General features: G+C 37.3%; 1 protein-coding gene across 2 annotated transcripts in view; it reads left to right on the top strand.

The window, feature by feature from the left end:
- LOC121930411 (ELKS/Rab6-interacting/CAST family member 1-like) overlaps positions 1 to 16,304 on the top strand; it is a 30,058-nt gene extending 13,754 nt beyond the window's left edge. For both annotated transcript variants that reach the window (XM_042466651.1, XM_042466652.1), the window contains 2 exons: positions 6,271 to 6,459; positions 14,170 to 16,304. In XM_042466651.1, the coding sequence (XP_042322585.1) occupies positions 6,271 to 6,459; positions 14,170 to 14,307 (327 nt within the window). In that variant the 3' untranslated portion in view covers positions 14,308 to 16,304. The remainder of the gene's footprint in view (positions 1 to 6,270; positions 6,460 to 14,169) is intronic.
- The last annotated feature ends 206 nt before the right edge of the window (positions 16,305 to 16,510 follow it).

Raw genomic sequence — 16,510 nt, 5'->3', positions numbered from 1 at the left:
GCAAAGCCACCACATGCTTTAGTACATTGCCCAAAAAATTCTATGCACACTCAGCTCTCTGTATCCACAGATTTTTTAATCCATGGATTCAACCATCCATGGCTTGGAAATATTTTTTAAAATATATCCCAAAAAGCAAACTTTGAATTTGCCATTTTATCTAAGTAATACCATTTTATTAGGCCATTGTAGTTAGTAGGACTTGAATATCCATGGATTTTCGTACCCATAAGAGTCCTGGAACTAAACCCCAGTGGATGCCAAGGGCCCACTGTACTATTTCTCTGCACACAGTGGTCAGCCTGTTGGGACACATTGCTCCCATAGCCTTTATGGCTTTGGAGAGTTTCTGGTTGATAGGATTGGCTCTCTTCTAAAGGCTCTCTGTTTTGTAGGATATGAAATTACTTGGATAGTAGACATTTAGAAAGTAGACATGATCTCCTGCTCTTAATGTATAATATTTAATTAGTTTTAGTTATATTGTTTTAATTGTAGTTTATATATCTTTTTCTTATAAACCACTCACAATACAGTTTCTGTCATACTGAATTTAATAACATTAATAAATAGCCATTCCCATTCTATTTCGAGGTATTTCAGTTAAAACAAGCAGCTCTTCTTATTAAATCTGAGGATTACCCAAAATGGACTCATACCGAACCAGGTTTTGAGCATGGGTTAAACACAACTTTTTTTCTTCAAAAGTTAAATAAAATAGCCTTGAGCATGGTATGGAACCCCTAAAGAAGCAACTTTAATTGTTTGGCAACAGTGGGCAAAGTTTCTAATAGTCCAACCATTTTCAATACAACCATTTCCTACTCATCCTCTTTTTCCTCATAATTTTACATATACACAGCTTACGGTTCTTAAGAAATCCAATTTTTGGATGTTTAGTGATTTATTTAATAATGGTGCACCTATGCATCCTAATCATATTAAAGACAAATTAAAAGATCTAAAGCTTTCATGGCTGTGATTATTCCAGATAAGCTCATTTGCAAATACAGGGGTTAGACACCACAGACTTCCAAAGCCACTCACTCAGTTTGAAAATATTTCTGTAAAATATAGAGATTTCTCTAAGGCAATAGCTTCCCTACTTCATAAGATTGTAATGGACATAAACTTGGCAAATAAAATGGTGCAGAATTGGCCAGGGAAGCAGATATTGGCATTGCAATCATGGGTGAGCAGTGGCTCAAAATTTGGTCCCCACTTACCTATTGCTTCATCTCCTCCAGCCACAAGGATTACACATTAAAATTAGAGCATAAATAGCACTGAACAAGGTCCTGCAACTAATTACCAGTGTAACAAGTCAAAATATTAAGTGGTGTAATGCCTTATTCCTGTTATCCATCTTCTGGAGATGAAAATGCAAACTTGCACCAGCGGGAGTTAATTTCCTTTCTGCTCTTTGCACCATATGTGCAATTATCTCAGCACTGGAAGATGCTAAATAACCTGTTCATGTGTTCTTAGTTGGATAATTTGGTCAATTGAGAGAGTCGCCCACAATTTAAAGGATGCAAGACAATTTTGAACAAATATGTTTCTTTCAAAAAAGCTTTACCAAAGGGTCCTCTGCCCTCACTTATGAGATTTTGAAGAAATTCTTTTTTTAAAATGGGAACCTGCAGGACTCTGTTACTTTAACATGTGATCAGGTGATGTTGACTGGTTTTCTGTATTTGTTTCATTGAGATTCTGTTGTTCAGTGGAAATGACTATTTTCTGCAATGCAAATCAAAAGAGAGAATTTAATTTTTTAAAAATTCAAAAAAGAAGCCCTTCAAGCATGATGCAGATCTTTAAAAAAATAATTAATGGCCAGCTACTGAGGCTGAGAGACACCAGGCTGGGAAGGTACCTGTCTCCTTTAACATCTGCCAGGACTCAGCAGCAGAGGCACAGCAACCAGGGTGTGGCATGGAGCAGCACTCTATAAAGCTGCCCCACCCCTAGAAACACCAGGCCAGCTACTGAGGCTGAGAGACACCAAACCAGCTCCCCAGCCCTCCGGAAGACTGCTCCAGCCTGAGAGGAATGTTGTTATTATTTGTTAATGCTTGAGGGAGTATTAAGGACCAGTCTTTTGTTGTTATTGTCATCTTGCATTTTGCACTGTATTGTATTTCTGCTGCCAGGAGAGAGTTAGACATTGTCAGTTTTTGCTATTTATTGTTATTATGATTTGTTGTTAATTTTGTTATTGTTATTTGCTATGTATTCTGGTGATTAATTTTGAGTTGTATTGATTTGATCTGTTAATTGTTATGCAGTTTTTAGTATTGTTATTATTTGGTATGCATTCTTCTTGCTATTTATCATTATTGTAATTTGTTATGTTATTTTTATTCTATTGTTATTGTGATATATTTTTCTTACTGCTGTAATCCGCCTGGGCTATAAATAAATTATTATTATTATTATTAAACGATACCAACTAGTCCAAAGGAATGCATTTTCAACACTGAAATGCAATAAGTGAGATGCTGTCCAGTATTTACAACACTTTTGTTGAAGGTTTTTAAATACTGGTTCAGTTTGCCACTTTTAATATCAACAAATGCTAAAAAAAAATTACATGATTAAGAAATACTACTAGCTACAGCCAGGGTAGGAAGGAACCATATCTCTCTTGTAGTTTATAAAAGAAACATTTTTGAAAACCATAGTCATATCTTGGATAAGCTTCAATAGTCTCTTGTGCTCCTAGCAAGCATTCACGTTGCACAGAAACTTGTGGTCTGGTTCATCAGTTATTTCTGCATTTCTGGTTAGCAGGTGCTTTTGCATCCTCTTGAGATAAGCTTTGCTGTTGTGGGAAGCACTGTGACCTTTGCTAAGTGGCCAGCTCAAATTAGATGTGGGAGAAAATTAGAGATAAGGGAACTGCATACTGCTAGGGTTAATGCATCCCAAGGGAAAGATGTGGACTCCTGTGGGAGCTCTGCTCCTTTCCAAGAAGACAGGGTCAACCCTTTCCAAAATTAGAATGCTTTCAACAAGTGCCTTATCAATGGAAAACATTGTCTTTGTTTCCAGCTGAATATATTGTATTCCCATAAACTAGGTATTGTAGTTGAATGCATTATAATGATGAGCAAACAGAACTTTGAGACTAACTGAAAGAGAGAAGCTGGTAGTACAGTATGAACTTTCGTAGACTTGCACCTGCATCTGAGGGAATAGGCTCAAGTTTATTAAAACTCATGCTACCAACTTCTCTCTTTCAGTTAGTCCCAAAGATACTACTAGGACCCTTTGCATACCGATTTTCCAGATTTTTTATTATTATTATTGATGTATTTTATATGTATTTTATTATTGATGTATGGGTTTTAACAGACTGTAATCCTGCCTCGATCCATCTGGGAGAGGCAGGAAATATAGATAAAATAATAATAATAATAATAATAATAATAATTATTATTATTATTATTATTATTATTATTTATCCTGCCTTTCTCCCAAAGTGAGATCCAAGGTGGCTAACATACTTAAACACACCAATTAAAATTGTACAGTTACAATCATAAAATATAAAAATTACAAATATAAAATGTAAAACATACAAAGTTAAAATTAACAATCCAAGACCAACCCTCTCAATTCCCAATAACACCAAGCCTGCCAGATCTCAAAAGGCCTGTTTAAACAAAAAATGTCTTTGCCTGCCTGTGAAAGGCCAGCAGTGAGGGGCCAGCCTAGTCTCCCATATGAAGGGCATTCCACAGGGGGGGAGCAGCCACTGAGAAGGCTCTTTCTCATGTCCTCACCAGGCGTGTCTGGGATGGTGGTGGGACCAAGAGAAAGCTTTCTGCTGAGGATCTTAGGGCTCTAGGTGGTTCGTATGGTGAGACACGGTCTCTCAAATAGTCTGGACCTAAGCCGTGTAGGGCTTTATAGGTCATGACCAGCACTTTAAATTGTGCTCGGAAACGAACCGGTAGCCAGTGATGCTCTTTCAATACAGGAGTTAAACGCTCCCTGTAACTGGCGTATAACACAGCTATGTCTTTGAAAGATAATGATAGTAATACTACTTTTTGAGAATTGTCTCATGCTTACTTTTCATCTAGCAAAGGTTAAAAGAAACTTGATATGTGTCATTTTGGCACATTTTGCCCTTTTGGTACAATTTTATCAAACTTGATTTTTTAATAAGAAAAAAGTTTTTTATTTCTTTTTTCAGGGTTGCACAGCTTTACTGTAGCTCTTTTAACATAAAGGAAAAATAGTATATTGATCTTGAAGCTTTGTTTTTCCAACCCTGCTGCTTTTACATTCTTGATCTTGATCTTGACCATCTTAAGAGAAGGTATTTAAATTTAATACCAAGCTTACAAGGGCCTCTTGAACTACTGCTTGATTTGGATTCTAGTCTGACGTATTTTTTTAGATTTTATATGTGGCAGTTATATACAGACTTAACTGGATGTAAGCTTCACTTAATGCAGTGAGACTTAATTGTGAGTAGAAATGTATAGATTTCCATTGTAAAACTGGTGGAATGTTGTGTCAGAAGTCCTTGCAGTTATGGAGTCTAAATATGTTAAATGCTATTGTGAGTTGCCTCAAACAAGGTGACCTCTGCTATTTTTAATGGGGCATGCCACACGCGCACAGGCATGCCCCCTCATTCAAGCCTATGGGGCTTGAATATGTGTGAGCCTCCGTTTTTGCAAAGGGGGGTGGGTCCAGAATGGATCCCCTGCGAAAACGGAGGGCCAATTGTACTTCCTTTACTGGAGGAAGTAAATTTTTAAAAAAGAAGAAATTATTATCATTTTGTTAGATAATCTATGAAAGTAACAGTACCAGGTCTTTCTGTGTGTATACCTGTACTGATTTCACATTTCCTATCTTAACCCTGAAAGTTAAGGTAGATGTTAGAAGGGGAGCGGGGGATGTCACTTGTAGAAGTTTAACAATGGTTGAGCACCAACACAGTTGCATTTTTGCTGCAAACTCCAAAGAACAGTAGCATTCATTATCATTATTTATTTTTTATGGCATCTCGGTGTCACTTACCTTTATTTATCAGTTATACTCCAAGCTTACTAGCTTGTGGACTTTGTGTGAAGTCTTTTAGGATGGGAGCCAGCGTGGTGTGGTGATTTGAGTGTTTGACTCAGTCCTGGAGACCAGGATTCAAATCCCTGTTCAACCATAGAAACCCACAAGGTAAACCACACTCAGCCTTTGAGGAAAACAATAGCAAAAAAGCCCTCTGAACAAATTTTGCCAAGAAAATCCCGATAGGTACACCTTACATCACTATATGTCAAAAAGGACTAGGTTTAAAGTAAGCTAAAATAATGCTAGATTTTTGGTTTTTTATTTTTTTTATAAAAAAAACTTTTGTCTAAAAAGCAGCCATTTCCAATAGCCTTGCATTGCAACGTTTCTCTTTTTAATCTAACCTCCTTGTAGCGGTAGTATTGCATACTGTTCCTTTGTGCAGTACTAAAATGTTAATCCTAATGTTGAACTATAAACAGGGCACTTTGACTGTAACGGAGGGGGGAGGATTTTGACACCGCTAATCTGTAGCTTTCACCTCCTCCTATTGCCCAACCATTAATCCATTCAGAGTGTTAGAAACATGGCAAAGGAGCCAAAGGAGTTGTGTATTCACTGACACTGTTGAAAGTTGTACCAGCACCTGTTTCTGTTGACTAAGAGATTATCACACTTCTACATTCATTAGCAGGGATAGAGGGTACAGTTGGAAAGATACCTTATGCCTGCTGACACACAGCAGTGCAGCCTTGAATTTGCTTGTATGAGATGAACATGTTGAGAACTGAAATTTTGAAAGCTACTCAGATGAAAATCTTGTACTTTTTTATTATTAGTTACTTGTACACTTCTCAATGTTTAATTGACAGCAATCAGTAGACTGTTCCTTTCTGAACTTTCTATTCTCCAGGTATCTCTTTTAAATCTGCAGAATATTTTAAAATAATATTCTTTTGTACAGCAGAAAATCTTTTCCCTGAAATGTGTTAACTTGCTTAGTGTGCTCTTTTGATTCAGACAGACATAATTTTCTGAACTCAGATTCACACATACCATTCTCGTCTTCTTGTCCCCCCCCCCCCCCACTGCATTATGTCCTCTTCTCCCTGATCCCTCTATTAGGGGGAAAGGCATTGGTGATTTCTCCCAGTTTTCTTCTAATTATCTGTGTTAAAATTAACTAAACATCAAATCTGTGTTTCAGGCTGTGATTGACGTCTGATCCTTTGGTTTCAGGTAATTCAGCCCCTTTTAGATCTTGATCAGAATCGCAGCAAGTTGAAGTTATATATTGGACATTTGACAGCCCTGTGCCATGATCGGGACCCTCTGATTCTTCATGGACTCACGCCGCCTGCTTCCTATAACCTGGATGGTGATCATGCAGCTTGGGAGAAGGAGCTGCAGAAGATGACTCAGGAGCAGGTCAGAATCTTCTGGCCATGTCAGTGCTGTGCTTAAAGTGAATATTATGCAAATATCTTAGAGGGTTTATTTTTATGGGTTATTGCATCTGAGGGATCAACCTCCTCCCTAAACTAACAGGGTAGATTTTTGCTTCAGAATAATAACTGCTTATTATTTGGTATGGGGGGGATCTGCAATAAAATGTTGTAACATTACCTCTACCTTTAACAAGAATCCTCCTGTTCAAACTTTCAGCCAACATCCTGTTGCTCCTGTTAACCACCAAGCATTCTCTCTGCAACCCCAAATACATATCCTTGTTTCCCAGTGTGCCATTTTGACTCCAGTTATGTTGACCTGAAAGAGAAAGAGTGGTATGTCCTTTTAGTCAATGGTTATGCAAACTGATTAAAACAGTTATAAATTAGCCATTATCTTTTAAGGAAATACTATTTTAATTGATGCTCTATAGACTCAGGATTCAAAATCTTTAAGTTGTGTAATTAAGAATCTAAAGTACAGTGCTACCTCGGGTTACGAAATTAATTCGTTCCGCGGCTCCGTTCGTAACCCGATACATTTCGCAACCCGAAAAGCCGCTGGAAAGCCGCTAGCCGCGCTTTGCGTTTGAATTTCGCGCCGAAATAAATTTCGTAACCCGAAAAAAACATCGTATCCCGGAACAGTTTTTTCCAATCTAACTTTTTCGTATCCCGGAAATTTCGTAACGCGATCAATTCGTATCCCGGGGTACCACTGTACTAGGTATATTTTTTCTTTGTTTAAACAACATTAGCAAGTAAAACAATAGAATTAGGAGTAAAGGGACAAAGAGATATGTAGCTGATAACCAGGATGCTGATTACAATTTTCCACTCACAAGCTTCTGCGTCTCTGAACATGAAAAAACATTCAGATGTAACAATAAACTACAGTCCGACCCACATATCCACAGGATCGGTAACTGTGGTTTCACTTACCCTCATCTCTCTAGCCATCTGGAGGTCCTCCAGCCCTAAGGCAAATCTATCATGGATGTTTTAGGAGCTGAGAATGCATGACTCACTCAAGGTCACTTAGTGGGTTTCCGTGGCTGAGCAAGGGTGTGAATGAACAGTTATTGAGCGAGTGTGAGACAGAATTAATGTATGAGAGAAAGTCACACATTGAGCAAGGTACCAAGGGTGTATGAAAGAATTAATGCATGTGTGAATGTGAGAGATGAGTGTCACAGTGTGCATGTGAAAGAGAGAATTACCCTGTGAGAGTTAGAGAATGTGCATAGGTTTGTTTTGGTTTTGGTGTGGGGTTTGTTTGTTTGTTTGTTTGTTTGTAAGATTTAGCCTTCACAGTCAGAGCACGCAGGTAGCAAAACAAACTTCAAATCCCAGGATTCCATAGGATAGAGACATGACCGCGGTGTCAAACTGCATTAATTCCTCAGTGTGGCAGCAGCCAGTGAGGGAGCGAGAGAGACCATGACTTGAGAGTGTATGTGTAAGAATGAACTAGGTAAGAAGGTGTGAAGGAGAAACTAGCAAGAAAAATTGTGCAACTGAGCATGGGTGTATACATGCATGCGACTGAGAAAGAAGCTTGTGTGTGTCACAAAGAGATAAAGGACTCTTGTGTGGCACCTTTTGGGACTGAAAGAAATTACTCTCAGAGAAATGGGTCAGTGAGTTGGAGAATTAGTGTGAACAAACCCTTATGAGAGTGAGTATGTAAAAGAAAAAGAGTGAGAGAAATGGTGTGACTGAGTGTGAGCGAGAACAACATTTGAGAGTTCTTGGGGGGTCAGAGAAATGGGGCTTCTGGGAAGCTGGTTCCACTGGGCCCCCAAATATTCCATCACTTCCGATGCCAACAACTGCTGCCCCAAGCCCTCTTTGTTTATTCCTTCTCTCCTTGGGCCCCATTCAGCCCCCACCCTGTCTACCTTACTGGACCAGAGGAGATGTGTTGGGCCATTTAACTGTATTGTTACGCTGCCATGTACATATAAAGCCACAGTCCAATGTAAAGTTTGGCATAATTAAACTTAATTAGTGGTCTTAGAAACAAGTAATTTCGTATTCATTGGACTGTAACCAAAGTGGCATAATTTCCTGGTTGTTTTATAGATAAATAAATTTTAAAAGGAGACCATTTGTTTTGAGTTGAAATATGGGCAGAAATCCTAAACATAGGTGCACATACATTGTACTTTGGAGTGTGACATTTCATATGTAACTTTGGGTTTTCTTTTTAAAAAATATTTTATAGTATTTATTTCTTCTGGCTCCTACTAATTGGTAGGCAACTAAGGATTCAGCTCCCTGGGAAACATAGGTCAGATAATTTCCTTTAACAAGTTCCACACATAAAAGTCAGTTTCACTCACATCTTTTTCTCTTTAACTCATTACACCAAAGCTTCTGACCTGCCTTTGTACCTCTTCACAGTTAGTATTTAAGGAAAGCTTTCATTATTTTAGCCCCTCATTTGTCCCTATTGAGTTAGCTGGAGTAAATTAAGTTCATAGCCAGAAGCACAAATGTACTGAAATACCTGTGCTGTATGTGACCTTATCACATACATTAGACAAGACATATGTAAATAGAAGTACTTGCATGCTTTGGAACAAATGTGTCACATTTCTCATCATTATGCTTGATCACTTTTTGTTTCCCTCAAGTCCAAATACCTTATTTATCTCCAATGATTCTTCCTTTATCATTATTATACAGTAAAACTTTTGCCTTCTATTACCACTAGCTTTTCTACTAAAATCCATTTCTGTTATAGCCCATATAAGCCTGTCTTCAGGCTGGCTAAGTGGTGGTTGACTTCATCAGGTTTTTCATTTATAAGGCATGAAGATAGTATGCTTTTCATCACTTGGTTGTGAATATTGCTTTCATGATTAACTGTTATATGCAAAATTGGACTATGTGTAATACTCACATACCAACAAATTAGTCCTGAACTATTACAGATTAATTCCACACAATAGAATACAACTGTGATTTTGTGTTTGTGTTTTCCCTTCTCTCCTCGTTTCATCTATTGTGATGTTTGAACTTTCTTTTTTGTACTTTTAACTTTAAAACATTAAGTAAAATAACCATTTCAGTGGCCAGACTCTAGGAGGCTAATAGAAGCAACTCTTAACAATCTAAAAGAACAAGAGATCTCTCAAAATAATTTCATCTGGAACAAAAGCACTTTCGTGGGATAGTTTTCAGTTAGGTTTCTGTCTTTATAAATTCATTAGAAATAGTCCATATTGTTTTCCCAACTTCACCAATACCTGTTTCCCTACTAAAATTCCTCCTCAAATCAGAAAAATGTAATCAGCTTCAACCATTTAATATATTCTCAATTTAATACTTCTTCCCTACTCTCTAAGACAGTGAGGGCACCTCAGTTCCTTAAATAGCCCACAATGACTTTTTACCAATAACATGTACAGAAGTAGTGTATTTATGCACATGAGTAGCATATCATCACTTCTGCAGCAGTAGGGAATCCATTAAGATCACCCACCCCAGATGCTTGTGGATCTGGATGGATTTCTGATACTTATTGATACTTATAAAAACACATTCAAAATGAGCCATTTAATTACCAGTGCTAGAAAATGATTTTCCACAGTTCTCTTGGAGAAGGCATAATAAACACCATATATATATATATATATATATATATATATATATATATATATATCCTTATGTAGCATCTCTGCTCACCCAGTCCACCATGGCATGACCCGTTAGAAATGCGAAGAACAGTAGTGCAGGCTGTTTGCAGGTACTTTTGGTCAATGTTTTATGAGAATAAACTAAGTTAATTAAAGCAAAGTATATATTTAAAGATTCTTGCAACTGTCTTGGTAATTTACTTCTAAACACAGTTTTTAGAGAGGAATGAAAATCAATCCATGAGCAAACCTTGCAGGCTATACCCCCTGTGATATATGTGAAGAACATGTCAGCACCTGTACTCTCAAATAGCCTCTTGCTGTCTCTTGTCATTGGTTGTTCCCCTTCTATAGCTTGGAGTCTGGATGGACTATTAGTAGAGCTTTGGAAAGAATGTTCACTTCCTGTGCTTACCTAAATAAATGCAAAATGAAGCTATTATTATTATTATTATCATTATCATTATGCTTTATTTATATAGTGCTGTAGATTTGCACAGCACTGTACATACAAACAATAAAATAGATACAAGTAAACCTGGCCATGGCATACAATCTAAGAAGTAGTAGCATAATACATATAAATAATACATAACAATACAGGAAAGGGTTCAGTAAAACAGGCAACAAATTAAAAACGTCAAATAGCAAATAATAGTCATGCAATGCCTGGGAACGCTTCTCCGAACAAGCAATATTGAAGCTGTTCCTGAGGCATTTCAGGAGAACATTGATTAGCAGTTAATTTTCAGATTTGTTAAAAGATTCATATTATTGGTGTTCTAGGTCTTGATTTGTCCTTAAGAAAGGTTTTTTCCCCCTTACAGGCCAACAAGGCCACAATCCTGTTGTACTTTGCCATCCAAGGGGCCATAACACACACAAACACATCCTAAGACCTCTGAGGGTCTTACAATAAAATTGATTTAAACAATTGACTTCATTGCCCTTTACTTTTTCATTTATCCCTTCTGTTACAACCCATGAATGATACACTAGTCCCAGACATGCCACAAAGAATTCTCTTTCCATTGGTTTCAATGGGAGAAAGGAATTTCTGAAAAATTAACTGCCCTGCACCAACAACTGCCCTATCCACTTTGCCATAAGAGATCATAGAAAAATTGTAATTCAACATCCAGTGCACAAAAAGTAAATTAATTAAGAACTCTGATATAGTTCTTAAGTTAGTCACAACAGTTTACTTAAAGTATGATATGTTTCTATGTACAGAGGCACATGGAACTCATTTGTAAGCTAAAGCGAACAAGCAGAGATCTTTAGGAAAACAATAAAAATACACATACTAAAGTTACAGAACTTGATTCAGTATTCTGGGAGGGACAATGATTTGATGTGGGTGTGGAAGAGGAAGAGGAAGCACCCATCAAAAGGTGATAAAGAGTGTGTGAGATGTTTTTGATGTAAGCTGAACATGTTGGAGATGGGTGCTTAACACTTTGCAATGAATGGAAGAGGATGCAAAACTGAGGTGTCATTTCCCTTTTCCAGTGCTAGACACCTTTAGCACCACTTTTTCCTATGTGTATAAGCCAACTTTCATACATAATTTGTACATTTCTTTCTAATGGGGAAGGGATTTTGTTGGCAGGGATAGGAATTGTTAAAGAGAGACTTTGAAAACATTACTCAAATGAAAGGGGAAATGGCATGGGGCTATATCTCTTTGGCCACTTGTCATGCACGCTTAAAAGGCATAACAGACAACTTCAGTGATAAGAAATTAGAAGAAAGAACACTTTGCACACAGAGAGAGCAGTTTTCACAAAAGAACATGTCTTCAGAACACACACTGGAAACTCTTCCTCCAACATCAAACTCTATCCTCTTGGAAAACTGAGTGGCTAGGGCAGAGAGCATTCTTCCCCCTCCTTTATATGTAGTGCTCCAGAACAGTACTTGTAAGTGACATAAGAGAATTCAATCCCTAGCTGTAGTAATGCCTCAAGACTGGCAATAAAGAGGTCATTCCTGGTTGTCCCATTTCTGGCTAGTGGGGTAGAGGCACTTGGTGTCTTGTGGTAACACAAGAATGTATGCTTGGGAGGGGTTATTGTTGTGAGCTCATTAACCCTCTCCATATGAAGCCAGTCTATGATATAATCTCTTATTGGTATGCACTGGGAGAATTTATAGGTTGTGAATATATTTGCTATTTTAAAGCTTTTTTCTCCTGGCTGTGTTCTCTCCATCACTAGCAGTCTGGTCATTAGAAGACTGTGTCCTGCCAGATAGTCTTCATAATTCTTAATTCTCAGTAATAATGTAGGTTTGCTCTGTATGGGAGAAATGGTCAATAGGAACTGTGAAATGGTTAACAGCATCTATGTGTGTACGGAGAAACAAACATGTCACAAGTATTAATACAGTATTTAGTTTTTATTTACCATTACTCTGAAGTACGATGTATCCTGAGACTGTACCCAGTACCAAATATGAAAAAGAAAAAATACTCCAAAAATGTTCTGTATAATAATAAAGTTATAAATATTTTAAATGCTTCATACTTGTTCAAGGCATGAATTTACAAAATACAGCAGCCTTCATAATGTCACAAGACACCTTTTTGTTTTAATGCAGTAAATTAACATGGCTACTTATCTGGATTTCACAGCTATATGAACAGGATTGATATTTTGATTAGAGAAATGCACAACTGTGAAATGTTTCTTTAAAGCAGTGTAGATGTGTAAATGTGGCAGGCATGGTGAGGCTCATGCTGGCCCATGTTTAAATGGAGAAAGTGGTATGTGGATCAGAACTTTTGGTATAATATTTTTGCTGTGATTTCTAGAAATGGTAACTAACAAGAACTGTGTTACCATTGCATTCATGTGAAAGCAAGTGTGCATATACTTTTGATTCATATACTATTCCTTCAGTGCAAGAGAAGTACAAATAAAAGGGCATTCTTGATTAGAAATCACCAGTAGATGGATAAACCAACCCTAAAATTAATGGCTTTTGATAACCTGTTTAGTAAGAGTGAATTTTCAGCCAGTGATAAAACACACTATGTTTTGGGCCAACCAAAAATGCACAAAATATATCATGCAAGCTTTCAAAGCAACACAGGCATATGTATCAGGGAAAATTGTTTAAAATGATACAGGATAAGAAAAAAATTATATTAGAGTCACAGGCCTAAAATTTTTAAAGATGTTTTTGTTGTTATTAGTTAAGATGGTCTGGAAGGCTGTCAATGCAGGCAGAGGGCACTCCCCTTTTTTGGCCATGTGGGGACTGAAACAAGGAACATCTGAAGCAAAATACAGGCCTTTGACTTCAGCACCCATCACTTTTCTTCTCCTGTGTGATTCTTTAACATACTTAGCCTGATGAAGAAGCCAGTGGAACTTTAAAAGCTTGCGTGAAGTGTTTTGTGCATTTTGGTGACCAATAAAGGCATCACTCTTTTGTGGATTTTGTTTTATCTTGCTATAGGGCCAGCAAGGCTACCCCTGAATAAGTTTCCTGGAAGAAAAATGTTAGATAAATGTCTGAGTGAGACTGGAGGAAGTTGCCCTTTATAAGCTCTAAGATAAATACCTGGGTTAGAATTAGTACTTTTTTGAAGCATAATTTAGGGTGCTTTACCATGCACTGTCAATAGCTATTACTGTATCTCTAGATCTGCAGCATGCTATTTGAAAAATAGTATTTATTTTATCAAATGTAGAGCAACTTGTAGGCTTAAACATAAAATTCCAGGCTAGATCCTTGCAGTTATGATCAATTAGATATAAACCTCTTTTGAAACGTTTGAACCACTTAATGTTTTTCATTTTAGGTATGAATGAAAGTTTTTGTAAGTTCTTATGGTATGTGCTTATCAGGTGGATGCAGTTGGCTACTGCCCCCTCTTCAGGGTACATTCAGAGGCAAATTCAGGTTCTAAATATTTTATTGAATAGTTTCTTTTTTATTTCTAAAGCAGCACTTAAGCTGTGGGCTATGTTTTAATACATACATTTTTAAATACACAAGCATGTATTCATGGACTTCTACCTTTTGTTTTATCACAGCTTCATGAAGAGATGGAAAAAGGTGAGCGGGACAGCGCAGAGCTACAGGAATTTGCCAATGCCATTCTACAGCAGATAGCAGATCACTGCCCTGACATCCTGGAGCAAGTTGTCAATGCACTTGAGGAGTCATCATGACCTAAATCTGTGCTAGCTCCCTGACAGCAGCATGCCCAGGGGCAAGCCCAATCAGTCCAAGGAGCTAGAATTGGAGAAGTGTGTGAAAGGCAGAGGAGAGAAGAAGGAGAAGAAACTCTTGGTGCACCTTTTTATAAAAAGAAACAAATGAACCTAAACTGGTATTTCATCTTTTCCAGTCTATCAGTACTGAATTATGCCTGTATTCATATTCTCACTGCCTTTCTGTTTTGGAATAATGCCTCCCAGTTACATTTCCTGTTGGCTTTGGGATATATCTGTTCACAAATGTGCTGAGTCCAAGAAGCATAGAAATGACAATATATTTGAGCAGCTTGTTCTGTTGATTCTTAAAGAGGTAGGAGGGGAGCACTTGTTTTCATTTTATTTTCTAATTAATAAATCTGCGCTCTATATTCATTTATGGAGAAGGTTGAGTGTGGTCCTAAAAGTGGACCAAAGTTGGCCAACAACACTTTTGCTAGCTCAGGATTAGCAGTCTGTATCTTCACAGGAGTTTTCACCATTAAAGTTGATATTGTTACAAAGAGAGAAGTGGGATATCCCTGTATTGCAGTAGAGATTTCAGCCAAGAGACAATTGATAATAGTTTTACATTTTCTTTTATTCTACTTGTGAGCTTCATGTTTGTTTACCAAATGGGGATGACTTTTTTCTTTAGCAGACCTTCTTGGGATTCTAGCAAAGCTCAGCCTCATACTTTATATATGTCTGCATTCTTATTTGATCAGTGCTCAGTTCATGCTTAGCTTCTTATTTTAGGGTGTTGTTTTTTTTAGTTCTTAGAAGATTACTTCATAAACTACACCCAGTATCAGAGTATTGGTCTTACCTATTACTTATCATCTGCCAATAATGTGTGAGGGCAAAATAGCTTCTCTAAACAGCATCCTGTTAACATATCCAAATGGACAGAGTAAATAGGAATCTGAATAATCAATTGTTTTGCATAAATTGTGAAAATATAATTTTGCTCTAGGGATTATTAGTTTTACACAGTTTCATCAGGCATTCACCAGATAATGTGTCTCTGATACAGTATCTCTGTATTTCTGATTTTTCTTTTTTCAGATTTCAGGGATAAGAGGAACTTTTATAGCAAATAACAGAAAAGGAAATTAGGATTCTAAATTAACTGCAGTAAGAGGAAGATCAATGGTCTGTAATTTGCTTTCCTGACTCATTTATCACTGAAATGACTATTCTAATCACTGTTTCATTTTTCTAATAACTTAGTTTGGTTGTTTTTTCCAGCTTAAGTGCTTTGCACTTGAATATCCTCATTCCTTAAACCTAAATTTAATGTTATAAAGCAGGCTTCCTCTTAAGGTTCTTTATTCCATTTTTTCAGATCCTACAATACAGTGGAGCCTTGGTTTTTGCTGAGGTTTGGTTTCAGGTTCCCCTGTGGATATCAAATCCTGAGATGCTCAAGTCCCATTATATAGAATGGCATAGTAAAATGGTCTCCCTTATATACAGTAGCAGAATCAAGGTTTTCTTTTGGCAGTGTATATCTTTTTGGAATATCTTCAAGCCATGGATGGATAAAGAATCCTTGGATATTGAGGGCTGGCTGTATATCCTCCATCACATATCACTTAGACTCCCAGTGTGAAAGGCACTGGTACCATATTTGTGCTCATTAGCTACTACTGTTTCTTACTTTCTTGGAAGCATCCACTGACTGGAAGCTGATGGTTTGCAGACCAGCTTTGGTCCATGGACCCCAAGTAGTATTGGCTTGGGCCATATTGAAGCATTGTTTTCTACTTTATCCCCTACCACATCCCCTCCTTCAAATGTCAAAACCCACAGCTTGTAATATATGTTGAATATCCCTTAGCCAAAATTCTTAGGACCAGAAGTGTTTTGGATTTCTGAAACGCGTTGGGGGTGAATTTTTGTAACATTTGCATATCCATAATGAGATATCTTGAAGATGGCATTCTCACTCAAAACATCAAATTCATTTATGTTTCATATACACCATATACACATACCCTGAAGGTAATTTTATACATAATATTTTTAATAATTTTCGCATGAAACAAAGTGTGTGCACACCAAACCATTAGAAAGCAAAGGTGTCTTAGCCGGCCATTTGGAGGATTTTGGATTTTGGAATGTCGGATAAGGAATGTGTAACCCTGTTTCACTGATTTGTAAAAAGTGAGGAGAG

Source organism: Sceloporus undulatus, chromosome 5 (genome assembly GCF_019175285.1).
Source record: "Sceloporus undulatus isolate JIND9_A2432 ecotype Alabama chromosome 5, SceUnd_v1.1, whole genome shotgun sequence".
Classification (NCBI taxonomy): domain Eukaryota; kingdom Metazoa; phylum Chordata; class Lepidosauria; order Squamata; family Phrynosomatidae; genus Sceloporus; species Sceloporus undulatus.
Note: the sequence above shows the minus strand (reverse complement) of the source record. Positions and strands in the feature narration are given on the sequence as shown.